At 40.2% G+C, this 27,954-nt stretch overlaps 1 protein-coding gene across 1 annotated transcript; it reads right to left on the reverse strand.

Moving 5' to 3' along the window:
- Positions 1-178: 178 nt before the first annotated feature.
- LOC117676911 (glutathione S-transferase 3-like) lies at positions 179-27,841 on the reverse strand. Its single transcript, XM_034436731.3, has 7 exons — positions 27,624-27,841; positions 21,344-21,457; positions 18,932-18,983; positions 11,346-11,478; positions 9,916-10,057; positions 1,211-1,342; positions 179-1,013 (listed from the first exon to the last, which is right to left on the reverse strand). The coding sequence occupies exons 2-7, from the start codon at positions 21,428-21,430 to the stop codon at positions 867-869; spliced, it is 693 nt and encodes a 230-aa protein (XP_034292622.2). The 5' UTR covers positions 21,431-21,457; positions 27,624-27,841; the 3' UTR covers positions 179-866.
- Between the last annotated feature and the right edge of the window lie 113 nt (positions 27,842-27,954).

The following is a 27,954-nucleotide window of genomic DNA, read 5'->3' on the forward strand; positions in this document are numbered from 1 at the left end:
GTGCTAAATCATTATTCATTGTATATGTCAAAATGGCTGAATTTGCAAACCACTTTGAATCAAAATCAAGGAACACACTATGGTTTGAAAGAACAAACAGACTGGGGAAAGGAAAAAGAAGAAGGTTTGAACAACCAAAAAACCTTTGTTAATAAAATACAATGTTAGATAGAAAATGTTTTTTTCCCCGTTTCTTGCTAAGCTTTATTTTATTGGACTAGTAAAAATATTATTTCATACAATGCAATGATTCACAATACCCTTTAAAACAGCAGGCAACTTTTGATAGATCACATTTTACCAAAAAAACATTAAAATGTTGATGGTGATGATGAAGACTGCAGTGGTCTGGGTAACTATGCTTTTGATATTATGCTGAATGGTGGGACAGAGTTTCTTCAAAAGGATTGCATGCTTTATTTATTAGGAGAATTAACTTTTTTGACTGATCCACATTTTGTTTTCTACCAAAATGTGTGAATTCCTGTTTTGGAGATAGTTTACTAAATCTCAATAGTATAATTTCAGGGATGCTATTGAGTTGCCAAAATAAATAAATAATAGAGATTACAGATAATCTAGAATTAAAACACCGCTTCTTAAAAATATGATTCTCTTAGTGAATGTTGATCTTAATCAGTCATAATGCTTATATCAAATCCCTTTACAATCATGATCCTCTTTCTTTGCTACAACTGTCACTATCATCTACAGAAGAAGCTATTTTCACAGTCTATAATCCACTTTGCAAAGGTTGTGCGATACTCTTGCAAACTGTGTATCTCCAATGTGAAAGCATGGTTTTTGTCTTGCGCGTATTACTAATTTCTGTAACTGTGAAATCATCAGAATAACTTGATAGAATCTCAAGGATTTGGCTTCAGCTGTTGATACATCTGGAGAACATTTTTCACTGTCTCCACGTATTTACCATCAGGGATAGGTTTCCTCTGGCTTCCTGGTTCCAGAAACTTCTTAATTGTGGGAATGTGACTGATCCTTGTTTTAAAAGCCTAGCAGGGAGGATGAAAACACTTTCATCAACTGGACTTTAGCATTAAACAATTAAAAAGCTACAATTATGACACAAGTCTCAATATACACATGTAATACCAACCATGTTTAATCCATTTGATAAAACCCTGTTCAAAGCTCATGGCATAGGTTTTAAATTTAAAGGAATACTAAGACTTTATTTATTTTCTCATACCTGCAATTGAGGAAATTCATTCAGGATGGTGGGGAGTTTTTCCTCTACCATTAAAATAGTTTCAAAGAGGTGAATGTCTGCCAAGCTAAACCGATTGCCAACAAGGAAATCTTGTCCATGATCCTTCAGCACCTAGAAGGGCAAGACAAATAGACCAAATCTAACAGCAGCCACTCAGTGATCTCCAAGATTCCAGTGGAGAGATCTTCTATGAGTAAAGTAAGAAATGAATGACCCTTGTTTTGCAAAACAAAAGTATCGAAATGGTGTTTTCATTGTCATATATTACTCAGAAGGCACACCATAGTCATATTTCTCTCCTTGTCATTATAGCAATAGCACTTAAGACTTATATACCCCTCCATAATTTAATGAAGCAGCGAACACCTAGAAGCACACAAAGTAATAACCAAAAACCAACATGGGTTTGTCAAAAACAGATCATACCAGACAAATCTTACTGCATTCTTTGATAAAGTGACAAAACTAGTGGACCAGAGGAATGCTGTGGATGTAATTTACTTGGACTTCAGTAAGACATTTGATAAAGTAGACCTTAATCTACTATTTGATAAGAATGTGGATTAGACAGCATCACCACCAGATGGATTCGTAACTGGCTGACCAACCGAACTCAACGTGTAATCCTCAATGAAACTGCATCTACATGGAAGGAAGCATGCAGTGGGGTACCCCAAGGCTCTGTTTTAGTACTCTTCAACATATTCATCAATTATTTGTACAAGGGGATTGATGGGGAACTCATCAAATTTGCAGATGATACCAAGCTAGCAGGAATAGCCAACACTCCAGAAGATAGGCTTAAGATATAGAAGGATCTTGACAGACTTGAACATTGGGTGCTATCTAACAATGAAACTCAATGGTGAAAAAAATAAGTTTCTACATTTAGGCAAGAAAAGCAAAATGCACAGGTACAGTACCATGTTTCCCTGAAAATAAGACAGGTCTTATTTTCTTTTGACCCCCAAAATAAGCGCTTGGCCTTATTTTGGGGGAGGTCTTTTTTTTTTTTTTGAGATGCAGGAGCGAACTTGCCATACCTGGTGGGGGGGGCACAGAGCTGCATCGGAGCTGGTGAGTCCAATGATGAGCAAGGCGGCAGGGGCAGGACATGTCAGGACAGCGCCGTCCAGCCGCTCATCAGCAGGCCGCTCTCCTGGCTGGATTTGGATGCGAGCGGCACCGGCAGGCAACAAGGTGCGCAGTCAGTGCAAAGAAAAGGGAGGCAACAGCGGCGACAGGACTTCCAGCAGCAGCACAATATAGCCGCTCGTCAGCTGTTCATCCCTGCAACCGTGCACATACTTCCGAGGACTCTGCACCATGCCGTCAGCCCAGCTACGGCGCTGTGACCAGATGTCCCATCGCCGTTGCCTGCCCTTCAATGTTGCAATCCTGGAATATGCTGAAAGCTTGGAATGGGGCGTTTTTGTGAACGGCTTGAAAATGGGGAGGGGGATTTTCCTGCCTCTCACCCTGTGCTGAAGCTCAGCATAGACTGAGAACAGATAAGCGGCAGGAAAATCTGCCCTCATGTTTTTCAAGCCATTCGCAAAAACACCACATTCTGAGCCTTCAGCATATTCCAGGATTGCAACAAGGCATTGGCAGGACACATTAGGACAACACCAGTCAGCCCTCGTCAGTAGGGCGCTTTCCTGGCTGAGTCTGGCCGCGAGCAGCACTGACAGGCAATGACGGAGGGAGCAGCAGCAACGGGACTTCCAGCAGCAGCGCAACACAGCTGCTCATTAGCTGTTCACCACTGCGGCCATGCACGTGCTTCTAACCATGCTTCCCAGGACTCTGCACCATACCGTCGACCCAGCCATGCTGGGTTTGCTAGGGTTTGTGGGAGCGGCCTCCGTGAGGCCATTCCGCATGGATGGCAGGTGCGTGTGGGGCGCATGGGGCATGTTCCCCCCTCCTTTCCTCCCCCCCTGAGGAAATAGGGACTGGCTGACAGGCGCTTCAAAGGCCTTATTTTCGGGGAGGGCTTATTTTAGCGCATGTGCTCAAAAGCCCGATTTGGCTTATTATCTGGAGAGGTCTTCGTTTCGGGGAAACACAGTATATGTGGTGCCTTGCTCAATAGTAGTAACTGTGAGAGGGAACATGGGAGTCTTAGTGGACAACCATTTAAATGCCAGCAGCATGCATCAGCTGCCAAAAAAGCCAACAAAGTTCTAGGCTGCATAAACAGAGGGACAGAATCAAGATCACGTGAAGTGTTAATACCACTTTATAATGCCTTGATAAGGCCACACTTTGAATACTGCATCCAGTTTTGGTCACCACAATAAAAAAAAAAGATGTTGAGAGTCTAGAAAGAGTGCAAAGAAGAGCAACAAAGATGATTAGGGGACTGGAGGCTAAAACATATAAAGAACGGTTGCTGGAATTGGGTATGTCTAGTTTAATGAAAAGAAGGACTAACGGAGCCATGATAACAGTGTTCCAATATCAGAAGAATAACAGAAGAAGAGAGAGAAATGCTTAATAGGAAGATTACAATTGAAGAACTAAAAACAGCCCTCTCCAAACTGAAAAACAATAAAGCGCCAGGTCCTGATGGATTCCCAGGGGAAATATATAAAAAATTAGAAGAAATACTACAACCAAAATTGGTAGAAATTTTTAACGATGCATTGATAGGCTATAAAATCCCAGAGTCGTGGAAGGAAGCGCATGTTACACTTGTGCCGAAAGAAGGTGCCAACCTAAAACAAATTCAGAATTATAGACCAATTTCGCTCTTAAACACGGATTATAAAATATTCATGGGCATAATGGCAGAAAGAATGAAAAAGATACTAAATAATTGGATATATAAGGATCAGAACGGATTCCTCCCGGGGAGGCAAATTAGAGACAATTTGAGAATTGTGCTAGACACTATGAAGAACACCCCGAAAAATAGATGGCCTTAATCTTTGTTGATGCCCAAAAGGCATTCGACAATTTAAATTGGAAATTTATGACCAAACAAATTGAGATAATGAAATTTGGAACAAATTTTGAAATGATGATCAAATCTATCTATGACAATCAAAAGGCGAGTATTTTGGTGAATGGAGATAGGGCCAAAACATTTCAAATTAGCAAGAGGGTAAGGCAAGGCTGCCCCCTATCTCCACTATTGTTTATTTTGGCCCTAGAAGTCTTTTACAGAAAATTAGAATCAATGAGGAAATAAAAGGTCTGAAGATTAGGAAGGAGATTTACAAGATGCAAGCATTCGCAGACGATGTAGCCTTAATTCTTGAGGACCCCATAGAATCGGGACCAAAAATGTTAGAGGAATTGGGCAAATACGGAGAGGTGGCAGGCTTTATACTGAACAAAACTAAAACCAAAGTACTGACTAAGAATACAACCGAGAGTCAGAAAAATGAGATAGAAGAAATATTAGGACTACAGGTTGCCAAAAAAATTAAATACCTAGGAATTTGGATTACATCAAGATGTTCGACCTTAAAAGAGGACAACTATACCCCCTTAATTAGAAAAATGAAACAAGACCTTGACAGATGGAAGAAAATAAGATTGTCACTTTTGGGCAAGATAGCCGCTATTAAGATGAGTATTCTCCCCAAAATATTATTTTTATTCCAAAACATACCAGTGAATTTAGATAAAAAGTTTTTCTCAGAATTAGATAAAATTATCAGAGAATTTATATGGGAGGGGAAGAAACCGAGGTTTTCTATTAAAATTTTAAGGGGCAAAAGAGATATAGGTGGATTTGGGCTCCTCAATTGGGAAACATATTACAGGGCAGCTAAGCTAGTTTGGATAAGAGATTGGATCACCCTGGAAAACGAGAGGATTTTAACCCTAGAAGGCCACGATTTACAAAAAGGGTGGCATGCCCACATTTGGGAGGTAGAGAAGAAAAGGAAGACATATTTCCATAGACATAAAATTAGAGGCTCATTGATACAAACATGGACCCCGATTAGGCAAAGATATTACAAAAAAGTCCCAAGTTGGCTCTCAACGATGGAGGCCCTGATCTACTCTAATAGATGGGGAATGAAGAAAATGGGCAGGTACAAAGATATCTTAGACGAAGGAGGGAATCTTAAATCAAATGATACTTTAAGAGAGCAAGGAATAACTTTAGATTGGTGGACCTACTTACAAATAAAATCTAGATACCAGAAAGATAAAGAACAATTCGGCTTAGAATTTGGACCAAATGGACTGGATAAAGTCCTGATGGGAACAGGTAAAAAGACTTTGGCTAAACTATATAATTATTTATTAGATGACGATAAGTCCGAGGATATAACAAAGAATCAAATAAATGCATGGGAGAAAAATATTGGACGAGACGTAAATTTTGGGGAATGGGAGGAGGCATGGAATAGGAACCTTAAATTGACCAGAGAGGCGACATACAAGGAAAACCATTACAAAATGCTCCATAGATGGTATCTAGCCCCGGCCAGACTAGCAAAGATATACCCTAATATACACCCCAATTGTTGGAAATGTGGCCACGGTCAAGGCACCTTCTTTCACATGTGGTGGACATGCCCGGAAGCGAAAGGATATTGGAGTAAGATTAGGAGATGGTTATACGAAATAATTGGCGAAGATATTGAATTAACACCAGAGATATTTCTCCTGGGAATAGTAAAGAAGCCATACAGAAAGGAAAAGATTCATATTATATTCCATATAATTACAGCCTCCAGACTGGCATACGCACAGTATTGGAAAGAGAAAACCCAACCACCAGAAGAGCTTATAATTAGGAAAATACTGGAGTGCGCAGAGATGATCAAATTAACTCATGAATTAAACAATGATGAGAAGTCAGATTATTATATTGAGTGGGAAAGGTGGTATAAGTGGATGCATGATAAAATGAAAGTAAGACCAAAAGGTGTGTTAAATAATGGTAAAAAGTAATTCGAAATTATCACCAGAATATTATTTCTGTATATAGTTAAAACACTGCACATCTGATGTAAATTGAAAATGTTAACATATTTATGTTTTTTTTAAAAAACTCAATAAAGTTTTCTCAAAAAAAAACAAAAAAACAAAAAAAAACAGTGTTCCAATATCTCAGGGGCTGCCACAAAGAAGTGGGAGTCAAGCTATTCTCCAAAGCACCTAAGGGTAGGACAAGAAGCAATGGGTGGAAACTAATCAAGGAGAGAAGCAACTTAGAACTAAGGAGAAATTTCTTGACAATTAGAACAATTAACCAGTGGAACAACTTGCCTTCAGAAGTTGTAAATACTCCAACACTGAAAGTTTTTAAGAAGAGATTGGATAACAATTTGTCTGAAATGGTATAGTTTCCTGCCTAAGCAGGGGGTTGGACTAAAATATAGAACAGACCTCCAAGGTCTGTTCTATATTCTACGTTCTATTCTATTCTATTCTATTCTATTCTATTCTATTCTATTCTATTCTATTCTATTCTATTCTGTTCTATTCTATTCTAGGATATACATCTTTTCTGAGTGCAGGACTCAGCACACCTCTCAAGACAAGTCCAGGCTTCACACAGATAAAAAATGCTACTACATATCCCTGCTGTAAAGCAAAGGTGAGGAACTTGATGTTTTATCCTTCCAACACTTCCACCCAGGCAAGAGATTGTTGGAGTTTCAGTCCACCTGTAAAATATCTGGAACGGGTGGGTTCTAAATTTTTTTACTACCGGTTCTGTGGGTGTGGTTTATTTTGTGGGCGTGGCTTGGAGGTCATGTGACTGGGTGGGCGTGGCTAGCTGGTCATGTGACCGGGGGGCCATGGCTATGTGCATAGGGACTACTCAGAAGGCTGAAAAAAGTCATTTCTGACAGGTCCTCGCACTTTTGACTGGTCCTCACACTTATGACCATCCTCACATTTATGCCCGTGCAGCATTCTTAACAACCATGTCATTCATTTCACAACTTCTTCTCTTCACCATGGTGACAAGATAGGGCAAAAAACGTAAAATGTGAGGACAGTTGTAAGTTCGAGGACTGGTCAAAAGTGCGAGGACCAATCAAAAATAATTTTTTCAGCCCTCTGAGTAGTCCATATGCACAAAAGGACTACCCAGAGGGCTGAAAAAAGTGATTTCTGACAGGTCTTCGCACTTTTGACCGGTCCTCGCACTTATGACTGGCCATCATTTATGCCCATTGTAGCATTCTTAACAACCGTGTCACTCATTTCACAACTGCTTCTCTTCACCATGGTGACAAGATAGGGCGAAAAACGTAAAATGTGAGGACAGTCGTAAGTTTGAGGACTGGTCAAAAGTGCAAGGACCACTCAAAAATAACTTTTTCAGCCCTCTGAGTAATCCATATGCACAAAAGGATACAGCAATAGAGAGGGATGAAGAAGGAGAAAAGAGGGAAGGAAGAGAAGGGAGGAAGGAAGGGAAGGGAAATTAGAGTAGGAGTGAGGGTAAGAGAGAAGGGAAGAGAGGAGGAGAAGGAGAAAGGAAGTGGAAGTAGGGAGGGAGAAGAGGGGGGAAGAGAAAGTAAGAAGGAAAGAAAAGAGAGAGGTGGTAGGTTTGAGGAGAAAGATTGCTGTACAATAAAAAAGATGAAAGGGAAGAAAGGCAACCCCAAACAAATATAAAGATATTAAGATAAAGAATGAATTGTTAAACTTTAAAGAATAAAAGAGAACAAATATGAATAAATAGCAATAATTAGAAACACACATACAAACATACAATGTATTTTCTTTGAACAGAGTATTTGGCCAATTCACAAATTTAAACAGTGTTTAGTCATTTCAATTAAATTTACAATTTCTATATTTCCTTTTTGCCATTTTTTTTTAATTTTATTTTTTTTAATTTGATTTATATGCCGCCCTTCTCCGGAGACTCAGGGCGGCTTACAATGCGTTAAGCAATAGCCTTCATTCTTTTGTATGTTTTATACAAAGTCAGCTTATTGCCCCCACAAACTGGGTCCTCATTTCACCTACCTTAGAAAGGATGGAAGGCTGAGTCAACCTTGAGCCTTGGAGAGATTCGAACCAGCAGAAATTGCAGGCAGCTGTGTTAATTACAGGGTGCACTAAACCCCTGTACTATCAAGGCTCTTGATATTTATTCCTCATCTATTTTTTTAAAAAACCAATATTACCCTTCATCTTCATCTCTAATCTTAACCATTCAATTTTTCCCTTCTATTCTATATTATACCCCTTCCTATTGTCATCTATTTTTATATCCATCCTCACATTGGTTAATTATGTAATATTACAGTTGTTTAATACAAATTCAACATTTTAATATAAATCAATTAGTTATGTTAGGGTATCTTCCCTTACCAAAGCAAACAGACTTTAGTAACTCTCGGTATATAGTACCATATAACAATTCAGTCTAACATCAATCAGCAGAAAGACACAGGAAGCAACAGGAACAATCAGGAAGAAAGAACGCTTCTCTGCGCTGCTTATTTATGCACTGTAGCCTAATTACAGGGTTCAGCAAACCCTGATTACGTGGCTCAGTTGCTTCTTAAAGAAACAGATATATTGCCTGACCAACAAGTTAGGAGTAAGCTACAAGCTGAACCTAACAAGTTATATAACTATCTTTTTTGTATATTAATCAATATGAATATTCCAATTATTTCCATGCAATCCAATTTCTTACAAATCAATTAATTGTATTTTCCAATAATAATAAACCAAATAATTTCCTCCCTATATTCCTCCAAACCACAACTTAACCATTTCTGCTTTCAACACAATATACAATTAATAGTATCTCAATTATTACAATTTCCTAGTTAAATAGAGCTTTTTTTCTTTTGTGTTTTAAAATCTTGAACTCTCCTCTTTTGCCCTAAATTTCCCATTGTTTGCACCTACCTTTTTTGGTGAGGAAAAAGAAAAAAAATCTGCCTCTGCCTAATTTTCCAATGTAACAGCCAACGCTGCTTTACTTTCAGTTTTGTTTTCAGCTTGATTTGCATAAGGAGAAAAAAAATCTGCTCCAGCAATTTAGCTCTTTGCAGCAAGCAGCTGAGCCCTGCACAAAACAGCTGAGAGCAAATCAACTGAGAGTTGGGAGGCAGATCTAATCAACGGGCTAATTAACCTATGCTGAAGCTGAAAGGAGTTGTTTTTTCTTGCTGTTTGCTTGCAAGGATGTAACTGCTGTGAGGCACAGGCCAAAGGGTGGGGGCCACCCTCTTTGCTACTTAGCGCCCCCGTCGCCCCCTTTTGCCTCTAGCGCCCCCCTGCCAACCGCCTTGCCTCTTACCGCCCCCCTAAGGCATGGTACTGCCCACTTTGGGAACCACTGGCTTAACTACTTAACAACCGGTTCTACCGAACTAGAATCCCACCACTGGGTCTACCCATTTATTTTTGCAGACACCGGTCTACTCATTTGTTTTCTTTTAACACTGATCAGCTGTAGGGCGGCCCTTTGAAACCCCAGGGCAAGAGTTTAAACAGTTTTTTTCCCTTAGCCATCAGCTGGGACTCAGGAAGCAGCAATAGATTGGGAGTGGGGCCAAATAAAAGGTAAGAATAACGCGGGGGCGGGGGGGCAGAACCGGTTTGGTGATGTCATATCGTCACCGCTACCGGCTTGCGGGAACCAGGCCGAACCGGGAGGAACCCACCACTGATCTGGAAGCTATGGTGGGTGATCCTTGAACCAAAAACATTTGTTTAGTAACACTTACCTTTTCATAAACCGGAAAATATCTTTTTGTTGATTTTTCTTTAATAATAACAAGTTGGCGCTCTTGATCCTCCGGTGTCAAGAAAGGGAAGGACAAAATATGGAGACTCAGGTCCATTGTTCCTTCCACATACATGTCAATCCTAAGAAGACAGAACATCCTGCATCAGTCTGAGCGCTTATTTTACAATCTATCAAGTGTGGATGACTTCCAATTCTTGAGTCCTTTTTTTCAGAATGCCCTCTAAGCAAAATCACCAATTGGCCATCATGCTGAAGAAAAGAACACATAATGACTGCAGTAAAATCCTAAAATAGGTGTACTCTAGTTTTTAAAAAATTGAATATCTCCAAATTTTAGCTTTTTAAATGGCTATATATGAACATTTTTTTCAGGAAATGTATTTAACCAGATAGCTTTACTGATCATAAGTAATATCTAATCAAGGAGTTAAACTTGGTTTGCAGCTGCTAGACATTTATCCTTCCTTGGATTCCAGGTGACCAGTGGCAAATGCATAGCGGATGGCTATAGTAGCTATGCATAGCACTGGGAGAAATTCATACCACTTCAGTTTCTCTAATTCAAATAACTATAGACACACACAAGGAAAGTTGCTTTTCAAGGACCAGCCTTGGTAAATTTTCTTTTGGTTTGAGCAAAGAAGTATTCTGAAGCATAATCCTAGCCCAATGGTTGAGTTACTTTTTTTATTTTATTTTATTTTATTTTTTAAATTTGATTTATATGCCGCCCTTCTCCGGAGACTCAGGGCAGCTTACGATGTGCTCAGCAATAGCCTTCATCCTTTTTGTATATTTATTCAAAGTCAGCTTATTGCTCCCACAACTGGGTCCTCAATTTACCTACCTTAGAAAGGATGGAAGGCTGAGTCAACCTTGAGCCTTGGCGAGATTCGAACCTGCAGTAATTGCAGGCAGCTGGTCTTAATAACCAGTTTAATAACAGGGTACCTTAGACCATTGTACTACCAAGGCTCTTCTACCAAGGCACTTGCATGCCAATATGAGAAGCTGCACCTGTACATTGTGTTAAGCCACAAAGTTTGTTTAGTGACAGACATGCATAGCTCTGCCCAATGGCTCCACCAATAACTGTCATACATGCTATGCTTCCATCCAGATTCCCGGAAGGAATCGGGAGAACCACACAAACAAACATGATAGAGCCTGGCTGGCAAAATCACAGGTTGTTGGTTAGATGCATGGGCCTGCAAGCAAAACTAGCATGTGTTGCTAAACAAGCCTTATGGTTTAACATGGTGGACTAGCCCATGTAGTATTTTGAGGAGTGGGCCACAATTTATTTCAGTGAGAAGGATACTCTTATGTGACTGAATCAAAAGGCAGGCACACTAGACAGGACTCCAGCTGAAATTTCAAGTTAGCTAGATACAGTGGTGACATTACAATGCTCTCTCCTTCATATTCATCCCATACAAGTTGTACTTCGTGGCAATATAACGGAGGACGGCCCGTGTCTGTACCAGCTTCATCCCGTCAATTTCCACCATGGGTGTTTGCTGAAACATGAAGAAGCCATCTTTGGAAAGAAGAAAAACATAGCAAATGTCAAAACATTCTGCCTACAAAGCACATATTTACTTTACAACAGAAGCCAAGAGAAGCCAAGGTCATTTTATGTTTGTTCCGGCCTATTACTAGAATACTGATATAAAGAAATGGTTCATTCAACCGATTTGCTGTTCTATTATTAGATCTGCACAATATATCAAGATCTCATTATGCTCAATAAAGCAATAAGGATGGTTTCATCCAATATGCTAAGGCATAAAACATGATTTTCAATATGCTAAGGCATAAAACATGATTTACAAGCCACAACGTATTTCACACAACAAATAATATCATTATTTGGCCAGTTTTGCAGAGATGGCGAAGATTTCAGCATATTTAAAAGATCGCTCACAAGAGACTTATGTATGGGAGTGGGAAAAGTGGATAGATTATGTGCAGAATAAATATCAAACTAGGAAATATACTTTAGTATATTCAGTACTTTAACTGAAAGTACTATATAGGGATAGAATAATAGAATTTTGTGAAGATGTGAAAAATTTACAGGGGGTGGATGGGTTCAAGTTTTATAAAAAGGGGATTTTGATTTGGATTATATTCTGAGGAAGTCTGGGGGGGAGGGGAGGGTTAGGGAGGGTTAGGGAGGTCAGGGAGGGTCGGGGGGGAAATTGGGGAGAAAATGTAATTGTAAAACTTTTTCAATAAAAAAATAATAATAATAATAATATCATTATTCAACGTACTGCATGAATCCCCCTTCCCAGTTCCCAGATTTCTGTTTAAACAAAAAGAGAGTGTCATTAAACTTTACAGCTGTCTACTCATATTTGGGATTTTAACACAGCTGATTTAAGTACGTGCCAAGAGAATAAGGGCCCTATTTAAAAAGTTACAGGACAAAAATGCACCTGTATATTTCCATGTGTTCCCAGATATTTTCTGAAATGGGCTATCTATTCCTTCATTTTTCAAGCAGAGTTTCTCCCCCATTCTGTTTGCAATTTAAAAATGTGGAAATGCATGCAGCAGATGCTTATGTTCTCTTACAGTCTCATTAAATTTCTTATTAGAATAACCTTAGCATAATAATAAAACATATGTTCTGTGTCATACTGGTCATCCAACTAGAACTGCAAACAGTGTTTTGAAAAATAAACACATAGTAATATTCAGTTAAAGTTGTCCAAATAAGGCAGTGAGTGTAGCATTCAAGGCTAGAAAGAATACAACACAGTGTTCCATCTGTATTACAATTCTCTCCCTGGATTACAATAAAACATAAAACCAGAATTAAAACCAGAGATATTTAAAAGACAAAGAAACAATACATAGAGACACAGGCACTACAGATAATTAAAATGAAGAGTTAATATTCTATTATAAATGGTGGTTTTTTTTTTAAACGAGTAAGTCAAATTAAGCCATTGAGCCAGAATTGCATTCCAAAATAAGGGCAACACCACGTTCAGTTACTGCAAGAACATCCATCAGCAAATAAGAGTTGTAGCTATTCTAAATATAAAATCTTGCAGATTCTTTTTTTTTTATTTAAAAAGTTTTAACAATCATTACAACAATTTCCCCCCAGAAATATAAGCTGTCCTCCAAGATGGGGGTACATCTCCTCCAGATTGTATATTAGTAAATAATTCTTTAAGTGGTCCCACCATTTCTAACTGCAAATGTTTATAATAAGCAGCTGTCAAGCCATCTGTCCCAGGAGCTTTACCCACTTTCAACTGCTTAATTGCAGACATAATCTCAGTTGTTATTGGTTGATTTAAACCCTCCCTTTGCTCTTTTGTAATTATACTCTTTCTGTAGGTATCTATCTATATCTGTACCTTGAATTTTATCACCAGCATACAACCTCGTATAAAATTCTAAAAATGCTTTTTTTAATCATATTTTGCTGATAAACCTCTTTACCTTTATATTCTATTTTCTCTATGGTCCGTGACTTTTGTTTTTTCCTTAACAAATATGCTAACCACCTCCCTGGTTTATTAGCATTACAAAAAGTATTATGTTTAGCATATTGCAAATTAGTTGCGACCTGATCTGCCATTAACATATTAAATTGCCCGCGCAATAAATTAATTGCTTCTTTTATTTTCTTATCTGCTGGATTCAATATCAAAGCTTGTTCTTTTTTTCTGATTTCCTCTTCTAAATCCTTCCTTTTTTTTCCTGTTTGCGTCTATATTTATTATTCAAATATATCAAAATGCCTCTCATATATGCTTTGCTTGCATCCCAAACCATTTCCATAGATTCCCTTATGCATATTTATAATTAAAAAATTATTTCATAAATTTTTTACATTCTTTTACATTGTCCTCATATCTAAACAGATTTTCATTTAACCTCCAAGACCTCTTAGATCCCCTTCCAGACTCTAATTCCATCCAGACTGGACTATGATACGTTAAAACTCTTGGACAAATCTTCATCTTCTTCACTCTGGAAAAGAAATGATTTGTAATTAATATAAAATCAATCCTTGAGAAAGATTGATGTCTATCAGAAAAAAAGGTAAAGTCTTATTCTTCGGGGTTTCTCTCTCGCCACATATCTCTCAGTTCCATATCCTCCATCATTTCAAAAAACGATTTTGGCAATCTGGCACGCGTTGAAATGTTCTGCAAGAGCCCCTTATCTTTTTTAGTGTCCAAAACTCCATTCCAATCACCCAATAAAATACATGATTTATAATCCCATTGTAATAACTTGGAATGTAAAAGCTTATAAAAATTTTCCTATTGTTGGTTCGGTGCGTAGACTCCAATTAAAAGTATTTTTTCTCCTTTTATTAAAAGTTCAATTGCTATAAATCTTCCTTGATCAGCTGATTCAATTAATTTGGCAATTAAGTCTTTTTTTAGGTATATAACTATACCATTCTTCTTCTCAGGAGCAGATGCAACAAAATGTATACCTAACCTTGCATTTATTAAATATTTTTGATCTTTACTTCTAATATGAGTCTCTTGTAAACAGATTACATCATTTTTAAACTGTTTCAAATAATGAAATATTTTCTCCTCTTTTGTGGTGAATTTAGGCCATTAACATTCCAAGTCAAAAAATCTAGTTGCCATTCTTGGCTCTTTGAAGCACTTGGAGCATCTACTGGAAATCTCCATGCATTTTACTTTTTGGCTTTGCTCCTCCTACTCCTTCTGTTTTTGTAGTATCTTGAATCATTTGAAGTTGCTGCACTCTTAATTCTTCTTGACACTTGGCTGCCGCTCGAGTCTGTCTTTGATCCTTAGATTCTTCTATCTCCAAAGCTTGAACAGTAGTCGAAAATTGTATTAATTCTTCTTGAATAAACAAATCACCCTTTTGGGCCTGTGCCAACAATTCTTCTTTCTCCCCCTTTCTTGCCCCCTCTATTTCTGTCTTCCTTCTAGCTTCCTGGGGCTGAGGGCATCCAGCCTTTAATACATTGGTATAGAAATCTCTTGCCTTCCACACTGAATTGAGACGGTATCTTTCTCCTGAATAATTCACCACTAAGCCGGCTGGAACTTCCCATCTATACTGTATCTGATGGTATCTCAGTTCTTCCACCAGAAAGGCATAATCCTTTCTGGCTCTCAACATTTTGGGGGGAATTTCTTTCAGTGTTAAAACCTCCTGCCCCTGCACTTGAAGTTTGTTTTTAAAAGTGACTTCTAGGTTTTCATTGTGTAATCTCCTTGTTGTAACATAAACTACAATGTCTCTTGGTAGATGTTTCTGTCTGGCCACCCATGAATTGACACGATAAATTTTGTCAATTTGCCATTCAAAATTTGCTTTTTGATCTTCCATTATCTGTGCAAATGCTTCTCAAAAGATCTCTCTCAAATTCTCTTGCTTATTTTCCTTGAGGCCTCTTATTCTCAGAGCAAATTCCATGTCTCTATATAGTATCATTATCACATCCGCCTCTGCTCTTTCCATCTTGTCCTGGACCTCCCCCATTTTATTTTCCAAGTTCTCATTAGACTGCTTAATTTCTTCCACTTTTTCATCTATTGCTTCAACGTGTCCTGCCAATCCTTGTACTGCCATAATAATATCTTCTCTAATTTCTTGGTTTCATTTTTGAATAGTCTCGTTGATCTGAGCTATTTCTTCAGCTACTTCTCGAGTTTGCTCCTGAAACATTGAAGCAATTTTTTTTTCTGTAACAAAGGCTTGTGTTTTGAGGGCTTCCTGCATCATTTAAAATGTTAATATTGTTGGTTCTGTTGGAACAGAGAGAGATTGCAATCTGGACCTTTGAGCTGGCGAAGTCCCAGCACTTTTGGGGACAATAGCCTTAATTTGTTTTGAAGCCATTTTTAGCTTCCAATTTAAATTTAGTCAGCTGCCAGAACAGTCGATCCACCAAATCCAGAAATCAGTCTTTAAATAATATCAATCCTTTTTTTAAGGATCACTGCTGTAATCTCTAATCTTCTCCTTTTTTTAAAAAACACAAATCTCTAATTTTGAACAGGGGCTGCCAACACTAAAAGAAACTTTCCTTTTTAACTTTCGTTTTCACGCCCCATTAAAGCACAATCGCCATCTTGGTTTCACTTTCTCCCCTTAATAAGTCAGAAGGAAGTAATACATATTTGGAGTTAAAGTTCAGTACTTGCAGATCTCATCTCTCCTGAGTTTGCTCAGCCTGCTTCCGAATGATGTTTATTCAAGTGTTGTTTGCAGGGGTGGTCGCGGCGTCTTCTTCTGCTTGAAGCAGAAACGTTCCGGATCCGGAGCTCTGTTGGGCTTCCAGGGAGTTCTCACCCTTCAAGCCCCAGAATTGTTCCTGGGGCTCCTTGGGGAGCTCTACCTATGCCCGCCTGCTCTCTTCCTCCCCTTTTCCTGGGGAGAAAGTTTTCAAGCTCCTAGACAGCTGATTTGCGCTGTTCTAGCAGCTTTACAAGATCTCGGGGCTGGCGCTCAAGAAAAGAGCATCCTCGGCGCCTGAGGTGCCACCAGAAGTCCCCGAAATCTTGCAGATTCTTAACATCAGTTGATGGAGGCTTCAGATAGTACCTTCATAAATCTAAGAAACATAGATTCGACCTGCAGAAATCGATCCTTTTCTCCCAACAAATGTAGGATAATGTACATTTTCAAGGGCAGGGATCCTATGCCCTTCCAGATGTTGAGCTACAGCTCCCAGCATTTTTCACCACTGGCCAGGGTGTATCTTTTATTAGATTTGTATACCACCCTTCTCCTTTCGGACTCAGTGCGGTGAACAGCCAAAATAAAAACATTTGTACACAAAAGTTAAAATAATTTTAAAAACAATTAAATGAAATTTGGCCCATAATTTAAAACATTTCAACTAAAAATCAGTATCAAACTTTAAAACCAACATGGAATTAGGCCAGCCCGGCTAACTGAAAAAAGTAAGTTTTTAGGGCCCAACGAAAAGTCCGGAGGTCTGGGATCACTCGTATCTCTGGGGGTAGACGGTTCCAGAGGGTAGGTGCCACCACAGAGAAGGCTCTCCCCCTGGGGATTGCCAGCCGACATTGTCTGGCTGACGGCACCCTGAGGAGGCCCTCTCTGTGGGAGCGAACCGGCCGGTGGGAGGCAATTGGTGGCAGAAGGCGGTCCTGTAAGTACCCCGGCCCTAAGCCATGGAGCGCTTTAAAGGTGGTCACCAACACCTTGAAGTGCACCCGGAAGTCCACCGGAAGCCAATGCAGCTTGCACAGGAGAGGTGTCATGTGGGAGCGCCCCGTCGCTCCCATAATCCCCTGCGCAACCGCATTTTGCACCAGTTGGAGCCTCCGGGTGCACCCCAAAGGGAGCCCCATGTAGAGAGCATTACAATAGTCAAGACAGGAAGTGACGAGTGCTTGAGTGACCGTGCGTAAGGAGTCCCGATCTAGAAAGGGGCGCAACTGGCATATCAGGTGAACCTGATAGAAAGCCCCCTGGCCACGGCCGTCGTATGCTCTTCTAAAGACAGACGTGCGTCCAAGAGGACACCCAAATTGCGGGCCCTTTCCGTGGGGGCCAATGATTCACCCCCAATAACCAGCGATGGCACCAGCTGGCTATACTGGGACTCCGGCAGCCACAGCCACTCGGTCTTGGAAGGGTTGAGTCGAAGCCTGTTTTTCCCCATCCAGACCCACACAGCCTCCAGGCACTGGGACATCACTTCCAAGGCATCGTTGGGATGGTCTGGGGTGGAGATGTACAGCTGAGTGTCATCAGCGTACTGATGGAACTCCACCCCAAAACCACGGATGATCCCACCCAGCGGCTTCACATAAATGTTGAACAGGAGGGGCGAGAGGACCGACCCTTGTGGCACCCCACAAACAAGGCACCTCGGGGTCGACCACTGCCCCCGTCAACACAGATTGCGACCGGTTGGAGAGATAGGAGAACCACCGCAAAACGGTGCCCCCCCACCCCGAATCCCTCCAACTGGCACAACATGATACCATGGTCGATGGTATCAAAAGCCGCTGAGAGATCTAACAGGACCAGGATAGAGGAATAAGCCCTCCAGAGATCATGCACCAACATGACCAATGCCGTTTCCGTGCTGTACCCAGGCCTGAAACCGGACTGGAGCGGGTCTAAATAGACAGCTTCATCCAGGTATTGGGGAAGCTGCCACGCCACCACACTCTCAACAACCTTCACAATAAAACGAAGGTTGGAGACTGGACGATAGTTAGCCAAAACAGCCAGATCCAGAGAGGGCTTCTTGAGGAGGGGCCTCACCACCGCCTCTTTCAAGGCGGCCGGCAGGACACCCTTACTCAAAGATGTAGTGTAGTGTAACTCAACATCTGGAAGGACACAGGATCCCTGCCCTTGAAAATCCATATCAAATCTATATTTCTTAGATTTATGATGGTACTATCTGAAGCTTCCATCAACAGATGTTAAGAATTTGCAAGGTTTTATATTTAGAATAACTACAATTTTTCCATGCTGATGGGATTCATACATTAGTAATGTTGAGAACAGGGTTTATCAGGCCATGATCCATGGATATACCCTGTGTTGCACCAAAACTTGAAGGGGTTCTGTGAGAGAGTAAAGCCCCCAAAAAGTTCACTCAAATGGAGCAAATTTCCCATCACCAGCGTTTTTCCCCTTAATCAGGGACATTGGGAATTTTTTTTTAAATTAACAGGTTTTGCGGTCTAAAAAGGTTGGACAATCCTTGGCTTAGGCAGTCACAGCTTCCCAACCTTAGGCAGTCACAGCTTCCCAACCTTCCCAACAGCTTCCCAACCCGACCCAGCACTGGGTCATGATGGATTTTGCCTGAGTAAAAAGGTAACCATTTTTTATTATGCATTGTTCTTCAGGAACAAGGCCATATTGTAGCTCTACTCCATCACTCAAGAATTACAACATCTGTTTGTTTGCATCCAAGTAGAAATTTAGTGCCATTGGTACAACCAAATATTTGCAGTTTCATCACAAATAACCTTGAAGCAGCTTCTCATATTGTTCTCGGGTCTCCAAAAATTCCTCTTCAAACTAAAAAGACAGAAAAAAAGATGCAAAGGGAATTGTTTTCAGAATTCTAGAACTCAGTTCATACAGTAGCAATCCACATAGCAATCCACTCAACTCAGCAATCCACTGAGAAGAATCACTGAACTTTTGCCTACAAATAACCGTATCTGAATATCAAATACCTCAGAACAGAACTGAATTATCTCTTAGGGAAGCTTGTATATTTATACTGAGTATTGTATATTTGAAAAAAGTAACTTTTAGTAAGCCGGGTTTGTGCAAGCCAATTTTTATCTGAATTATACTTGAAATTAGGCAAGACTAGCTAATAGAATTTTTTTTTAAAAAAAAAACAAAGTTTCATGTAGTACCATATTTTTCGGAATATAAAACACACCTTTTTCCCCCTAAAAGGGGGTGAAAATTTAGGTGCGTCTTATACACTGAATGTAGCCCTGCCCACCCACTGGCCACCCACTGTAACCCTTTGGCCTCTGCCTCCCAGCAGTTACCACCTTGCAGCAAACAGCAAGAAGAAACAGCTCATTTCAGCTTTAAGACAGCCTAATTAGCACAAGTTGATTGGATCGGCCTCCTGACTCTCAGCTGTTTTGATCTCAGCTGTTTTGCGCGGCCTCTGCTGCTTGCTGCTATGAGGTAAATTGCTGGAGCCGATTTTTTTTTTCCCCTTGTGCTAATCAAACTATGCTGAAAATGAACATGAAAGTAAAGCAGGCTGTTTGCTGAAATGAGGCAAAATTGCTGGGAGGCAGATTTCTTTTTCTTGTTTTCCTCACCAAAAAAGGTAGGTGCGTCTTATAGTCCGGTGCGTCTTATACTCCGAAAAATACGGTAATTCAAGTGCCTTGAAATCTGACTCTTTCCTCTGCAGTACAACCAAGAGTTCTGATATTCACTTTTTGGATTATGCAAGTCAGATCCACACAATTAGCTAGAAAAAGCTACAGTAATAAAGTACACGCATTACAAGACAAAAAGATGCAATTGTGCGTGATTAATTTTGTAAATCATGTACTGTGGAGTTCAAAATGCATATCCTACTTTTCAGCCTCTTACACGATCCTCAAAATTGCCACTGTTAAACGCATTACTGAATAATAGAAGAAAGACTGCACATATCATGGCCCATTTCACTCCACTCTCAAGTCTTTTGTATAGCTCATAAACCTTCAGGAAAATCCTAATGTACAGGTAGTCCTCGACTTACAACAGTTCATTTAGTGACCATTCGACGTTACAACGGCACTTTAAAAAGTGACCTATGACCGTTTTTCACACTTATGACCATTGCAGCATTCCCATGGTCACATGATTAAAATTCAGGTGCTTGGCAAGTGACTCATGTTTATGACGGTTGCAGTGTACGGAGTCATGCGATCCCCTTTTGCAACCTTCTGACAAGCAATGTCATTGGAGAAGCCAGATTCACTTAACAGCCATGTTACTCACTTAACCACTTAAGTGATTCCCTTAACAACTGTGGTAAGAAAGGTCATAAAATGGGGCAAAACTCACTTAACAACTGTCTCGCTTAGCTACTGTACATAAAATTTTTGGCTCAATTATGTCGTAAGTAGAGCATTACTTGTATTGGGGACTTTACAAAATATTTCTAACACTTTAGGTATAAACTTGAAATTTCAACAAACTGAGGACAGAAAATATCACTTGAGCTTTAAAAGCCACTCATACAGGACTACGAGAGAAAATGAAGGGAAAGCTTTGGGATCCGGCAGAAACATAGTTAGAATCATTAACTATGCTGGTTACTTGGGCACATATTGGTAAAGAGAGAAAAAAGACAATCAGGACATTGTGTCATATATATATATATATATATGTGTGTGTGTGTGTGTGTGTGTGTGTGTAAACATATATATATATATATATATGTTGCCTTGGCTACCATTTTGGTAATGAGCAACTGCTTTTCAGCAGTGATATTGCAAGTGTAGCCAATACATGTTCTCAGCTCCCACCCCAAAGCTTGGAAATGTTGTAGCTACCCTCTCACTCTCTACAACAAAGCTCTCTAGTGTGAGAAATCTTGGCTTAAATTTTGAGCAATTTTGAAGGCTTTGCCATCCATCCCCCAAGATTAGAACTTCAAATCATGACTTTTGATCTTTCTCCATGGCACAGACATGCCCTTGTAACACCATTTTTCCCCCTGTCGCATCCCCACGATGTTACCTCCATCCAGTGGTGGGATTCAAATAATTTAACAACCAGTTCTCTACCCTAATGATTTCTTCAACAACCAGTTCGCCAAATTGCTCAGAAAGTTTTTTTTCGGAGAAAAAAAAATTGGCAAAAATATTCCAACAGCCTTCTGCGTCTATAAATAAGGAAACACAGACCTCTACGCCAGCAGCTGCTAACAACCACCGTATCTGTTCCATTCGGCCTCGTCCATTAAAATAATACAATTTAGGTTTCTCGGCCATCGTTTCTTAATCTCCTGGGATGGGGGCCTGAGGAGGGCACAAAACAAAGAACAAAAAGTAATGAAGAGACCATTCTGTTGCATGAACACAGGAAAGGCAGGGCAGAGTAAAGCTAATTGATCAGGTCAAGATATTTCATCAGACACACGTCTGAAATATAGTTTTATTAATAGATATTGCTTAGCGCACTGTAAGCCGCCCTGAGTCTCCGGAGAAGGGCGGCATATAAATCAAATTTAAAAAAAAAAAAAAAAAGATATACTGATACCACTTAACATAATCTTTGATTTGTTTATGCAGGAGGCATAAGTCCCAGTCCCATAGCTCCCAGTACAGGAAAATCTGTGGTTTGACAGTGTTGTGGATTTAATAAGACCAACACAACTTTTGGGTTAATGAGAGACAATTTGTATATTGCGCAATAGGTTCAAAGCTCTGTACATGAAGCGTTGAACAAAGACAGAAATTAGGTACAATGGTTTTATACCCTTCTAGACAAAGGATTCTGTTAACTCAGCAGTTTATGTGATCATATACATTTGCCATTTTTAATTGACACTTCCTAATTACTGTTTCATTTTATTCTTTGCCAACAATTATAATTCTTTTTGTAGATTACTGAAGCATAGACTCAAATCATCTTCTGATGATAGACAACTTTTAACTCATGTGGATCCCCTTGACCTAACCAACCTTTAAGCTGTATGTCATTAGAATGTTCCTTTCTTCTGACAACTTAGAGGCCTCCTAGAGGAACCAAAAGGATTTTGGCTGAGTTTGTACTTTTTCCAACCGGGTGCATTGCTTTTTAGAATAGAGTGAATAGAAAGTTATCCAGTGGTCATCTATCAGAGCCCGCTTCATTTACATTAACAGAATGCAGGGCAGTTCAATAAGTACACTCTTACTAACATAACCACAATGCTAGCATACAAAACAGTTTACATATTTCCATATTCAGAGAAACCTGGTAGAAAACAGCAGTTAATGCAACATTGTGCTAACCCAGAATTGGGTCTCAATAAATCAACTGCTAATTCAGAAGTAATGTCCAAGTAATTTACTTCTCACTTGATCCAGGCCTCTGGGTCAACATATGACATAATATTCTGTGTGAACTTCATTTAACCCAACTATAATTGTTCTGATCTGGATTTAGGGCTGACCCATCTCAAAGCGATCTTTTGCAAGACTTGATTAAATCTCCACACGGTCAAACACCTACTTTTTAGTAGCCTTTTCTAAACTGAGCATAGGAATCTGAACCTCTGGTTTTTAGTGGGTGAAATGTATGTTCTTCAAATGTGTTGTAATACTTAAGCAATGCAAACCGAGGCTTTTTGCATGTGTTCAAGTCGGAGACTCAACCCATTACAGAGTGGATTTGATTTAAATCGAGTTGATTTAAATCACAATTTAAATCATGATTTAAATCATTAGTAAAAAGGCTTGATTTAAATCAACTCGATTTAAATCATAATTTTTAAAGAGCAACTGTCATCTCTGCTACTCCTTTGACCCACTGTTGACTCACCGATAGTCCCAGTGTTGCAGAATATACAGCCTCATGCTACATAACTAAGCTCCATTTCATGCTGAATAAACTAAATTATTTATGTATCTTAAATAGAAAACTATCTTACGATAGATTTTTACCCCAAAAGTATTTTATTAAAATAAATTCGATAAAAATCAAAAAAATCCGATTTAAATAAAAAAAATCTGATTTTTTTGATTTTTTTAAAAAAATCATTGATTTTTATCCACCCTGACCCATTACCATGATGTTGAGAACTGGCATATGTCCAGATGAATTACGGCTGCCCTCCTGAAAGTCCTTGAAATTCCCTGTCTTTCCGAATCCGGAATGAATAGGAATGATTCAGGAAAGGGAAAAATACATTTCCCTCTCCTGCAACTCACAGCAATGTTCATCAGCCAGCCGATCTCAAATTATAACCAAATTATTACAGATAATTTGATTGATCATCTAATCAATCTAGCATAAATGTCACAAAAAAGACAACCCGCCCGCCATTTTCTAAAGCCCCATCTAGACTGAATGACTGGAAAGCAAATTCATTCCCCTAGAGCTCTCTGATAAGAAAGGTATGACAACAGCCCACTGATTTACAAAGCTTGGCAGAGACGTACCTAGATAACAAGGAAGGGAGAATGCATAAAAATGTATGAACTTAACTTGGAAAGCTTAGCTAGAAATTCTAGTAAATTTCTAGCTAAGCCAGGTAAATACTTCCTCCAGTTCTTTTTCCTTACAGATTTTGCAGGAAAAGCAGAAACTCCCTTTGAAACAAGTATAAGAAAAAAAAAGGAAAGGATTTTAATCTACTTTTCTACAGCAGGGGTCTTCAAACTTGGCAACTTTAAGACTTAAGGACTTCAACTCCCAGAATTCCTCAGCCCACGGGTCTTAAAGTTGCCAAGTTTGGAGATCCCTGTTCTAAAGGGCTGGATGCACACTTGAACTGGTTTTCTTCTTCTTGCAATGGATCCAGAATTGGGGGGATAGCTCCTATCTTTATGTTACTCAAAAGTGATCAAACCATAGCTCCTATCTATGGTTTGATTACTCCCTAAAAATCAAGAGATTCTCTGGTGCTGCCCTCCCCAAGTGGGAAGTTAGACATTTTTTATTTATATGCCCTGACAACTGATAGACCCTGACAAGTCCCAAAGGGAACAGGGCAGTGGTGGGTTGCTCCCGGTTCTGTCCGGTTCTTGCAAACCAGTAGTAAAAGCAGCAGGAGGCCTCACCCACCCAACCGGACATCATAATTGATACCCATTACGAACTGGTAGTAAAGGTAAGTAGTAAGGGGGTTGTTCCTGATGGTGTGCTGCATAACCTAGCTGAGGACGTGGATCAGGTCATGCCTATGTGGCCTCTCCTTTCTCACAGATCCTGCCATTCCCCGTGGTTTACAGAAGGTAATGAAATAAGCTAAGAGACATCTAGTGTGCCTCTGGAAGTCAACAAGGGGTAAATGTGACCAAGCCACTATTAAGGCTTACCTTGCAGAGGTAAAGGTGGTAAAACATAAATACATCTCCACCCTTATTGTGTCCTCAAGAAGCTATCACTGGATCCCACCATACTGGACAATTTTCATCCTGTATCCAACCTTTCCTTTTCAGAGACTGAAAAGACATTAGTTGTATTTTTGGATAACCTCTATTGAGAGCAGAATGGGAATACTGCATTCATCCTTGCTCTTCTTGACTTCTTGATGGCTTTCAGTATTGCTGAAATGATGGTATCCTTCTGGACCAGGGTTGGGGGTGAGAGGCAATGTATTGTGCTAGTTCTCTTCTTTCTCTCAGGGCTAGTTTCAGTCAGTGTTGATCAGAATGAGAGGTCCCTCGATCCCTACTCTGTGGGGTGATGCGAAGCTCAGTATTCTCTCCATTCCTCTTGAACTTCTACGTAAAACCACTGGGTGAGTATGCCGATGATACCCAGTTGTACATCACCAACCTGGCAAACTAAGGGATGTTGTTGATATCCTGTCCTAGTATCTGTGTGGATTTGGATGGGGAACAATAAGCTTCAGCTCAATCCTGGCAAGACTGAATGGCTTTGGGTTTGGGGTCCATGGCGCTGAATAGGTTTGTACTGTCCCAAACAGATCTGCTGCACAATCTGTGGGTCTTTCTGAATTCATAACTCCTGTCTGAAGAGCAAGTGGCAAACATTGCTAGGAAGGGCTTTGCACAATTTCAGGTTGTGCACAGTTGCACCTGTTCCTGGATTGAGAACTTCTATTCGGAGTCACTCATGCCTTGGTCCTCTCCAGAATGGATTACTCTAACATGCTGTTCATAGGGCTGCCCTTGAAGAACATCTGCAAGCTATAACTGTCTCAGAGAGAGACCGGCAAGCCAGGGGGAGAAGTCAAGCAGGGAATTAGTCTGGAATCCTTATGTAGGTACAAGAGGGCAAAGTCTGACCCCCTTTCCCCCTCTTGAATGAACCATATCTAGTCTGACCCAGATGCAAATTACCAATCTGGGAAGATTTCTGTGTAAAAGGCATGAGCAATAAAATAGCTAATCAAACTCTTCATGTGTGGAAAATCTTGTTGTTCACATCTAACATTCATCTTCTCAGACTCATTACCCGCTTGACTCTTGCCCCTGGCTCACCCAATCTCTCCCGACAATCTGGTGCAAAATGCAGTAGTAGGGGATAGTTATATGTACTCCTTGATCAGTGCCTGATAACACCTTTGTTCTACAAGTTGCACTGGTTGCCAGTTTGCTTCCAGGCTCAATTCAAGAAGCCGGTAATCCCCTAGCATAGGGCCAGGTTATCTGCGAAACCATCTCTCCTCAATTACATCTACCCTTCCTATCAGGGTTAGCAGGAAAGGCATTCTACAGGTCCCATTAACAAAGGAATGTCATCTGATAGGATCCAGGAGGAGAACCTGTTCTGCTGCAGGCCTCCACCTTATTGGCCTTTTGAAAGACTCTTTAAGGCATGATTTGGTCTTCAGGCCTGAGGGTGGGGAAAATGTTTTTATGGCACCAGTTTGCTAGTTGTATTGTTAGATATTATACAGATTATCCGCTCTGGAAAATTACATTTTGAATTGCTTTAATTTTTTTCCTTAATAGTTTTTAATTATTGAGTTATAATTCTTTATTCCTTTTTGGTTTTCAATTGTATCAGCTGCCCAGAGTTACATATGTAAGATGGGAGGCTCTGAATCAATCAATCAATCCAGTTACATAATTTCTGAAGAACAATGAACAAGTATTACAATTGTGATACTTATGACAACGAGGTGGCAAAGCAGCAGAAACTTTAAGGCAGTAATCAGTGGTCTGCCACTACTAAGGTCCAGGGGAGCCTCAGAAAATCCTCTTAAGATCCAGTCACTGGAAAAAAATGACTCATTTTTAAAAGTACAATTTTCTCTTGATGGGGAAAAGGTTATTTTAAGATTGGAAACAGGAGTGCCAGGGTTCTGTGAGACAAACTACTTCCATTCCCATCTGAGTGGAAGGGGTGGCTATTGAAGCTTTAAAAAAAAAGAAAGCTAAAGATCAGATGCAGGAGGATTCACAAGCAGAAAGGAAGTTCTGAAAAGGAGATCTGAAGTCTCTCACTTGGCCTGCCGATGTTTGCTTTGCTCCTATCATCTTCATGGACAAGAGTGAGGGCAATGGAAAGAACTAACTCATGAAATTGCATTTATTTTTAGAATTGGTTGCCAGGCTGTAGAAATATGCAAATATCTTCTTATGCCAAACTAGAAAGGCCAAAGTATTGAACTGTTTGAAGCCCTATTAGCTGTTTTATGGGGAGCAACTAAAGATGATTCTGTGTGTAACCTCTACGGTAATTTGACTGCAGGGCTGAGCATAGCCAGTGTGGTATCTACAAAGCTCCAGATAAGATCTTAACTACTGTATTCTTTACGAGGAGAGAGAACACAGGAACAAAAAGTCTTGACGCATCTCAGGGTCTTTTACGAACTTCAACTGAAATTATGTGGGCAGTCAGAGGGAACAGAAGGGTAAATTCCGTTCTAAATGGAATGCTAAACTGAGCATTGCAAACAAAGGTCATCGCTCACTTCATTTAAAAAAAAAGAATATTATAAAACACAGGCGGTGCTTGCTTTGGGGAAACTGATAAAACCAATTATACAGTGCTGTGTTTCCACTAAAAACCCAGCCTAGTTCCTCTCTTCTCTTTCAGAAACGAAATTTCACTTCTTTTGAACCGATTCGGTGCCCAGGGAATTCTTAAGAAAGAAGTGGGAGACGGGGAGAAATCAGCCAAAGGATGACTCTAAGCAAAAAAGTTTTCAAAACTCCTGCCGATTGTCGCGAAGGCACTCTGGTGTCTGTACCGTGTTCCGCCCCCTTCACTTTTACACACAGAGATCCGTCCCATGATCACTTCGGATTGCAAAGCCTAATTCAGAAACCCTCCGCCCTGTTGGGACGCCCAAAGGGATGAAGCCCCCCGGCTAAGTTCTGTTTTTTGCAGCTCCCTCTCACCGCCCCCCCCAAAAAAAGAATTACCTTCGCTCAAACAAAACACTTCCCACGATCAAATCAAGCAACTGGGTAGCAAGCGATCGCAGCTAGCGATCGCAAGCAAGCCATCATCCTTCTCAAGCCCATTCATAGTGCTTGATTTCTCCATAGGATCAAATACCTCTCCAAGCAGAAGAGCACCTCGAGGGTCCCTTCCCAAGCCTTCCCAGCCTCTGCTTCCGACCAGTCTTAGAACGGAGCCGCAAGAGCCGCCTCTACTTCGCGCTTCTGCTCAACTTTCGGGAGCCGCCGCAGATCCGATTTATTCCGAGCCGGCTCCCGCCTCCGCCGCAGCAGATTGGAGCCGGGGGCGGGGGATGAGCCTCCAGGAGGAGGTGCTTAAGACGGTTACTTTGCATTTTTCTCAAAGCCTTTTGGGAACGCGTTTAAGGACGGCTGAAACGGATTTTGCAAGTCACAGTCATCGCTGTTTGTTCGCGGTGTCTTTTTGC

This window comes from Pantherophis guttatus, chromosome 1, assembly GCF_059756535.1.
Source record: "Pantherophis guttatus breed Tessera chromosome 1, ASM5975653v1, whole genome shotgun sequence".
NCBI classification, from domain to species: domain Eukaryota; kingdom Metazoa; phylum Chordata; class Lepidosauria; order Squamata; family Colubridae; genus Pantherophis; species Pantherophis guttatus.

What these genes read in the sequence shown, in the direction of transcription:
- LOC117676911 (XM_034436731.3), bottom strand. Translation starts at nt 21,430, where the DNA reads ATGGCCGAGAAACCTAAATTGTATTATTTTAATGGACGAGGCCGAATG. An exon ending in ATATGAGAAGCTGCTTCAAG is followed by an intron (nt 11,479 to 18,931) that starts GTTATTTGTGAT and finishes TTCTTTCCAAAG; the next exon opens with ATGGCTTCTTCATGTTTCAG. An exon ending in AATATGAAGGAGAGAGCATT is followed by an intron (nt 10,058 to 11,345) that starts GTAATGTCACCA and finishes CTGTCTTCTTAG; the next exon opens with GATTGACATGTATGTGGAAG.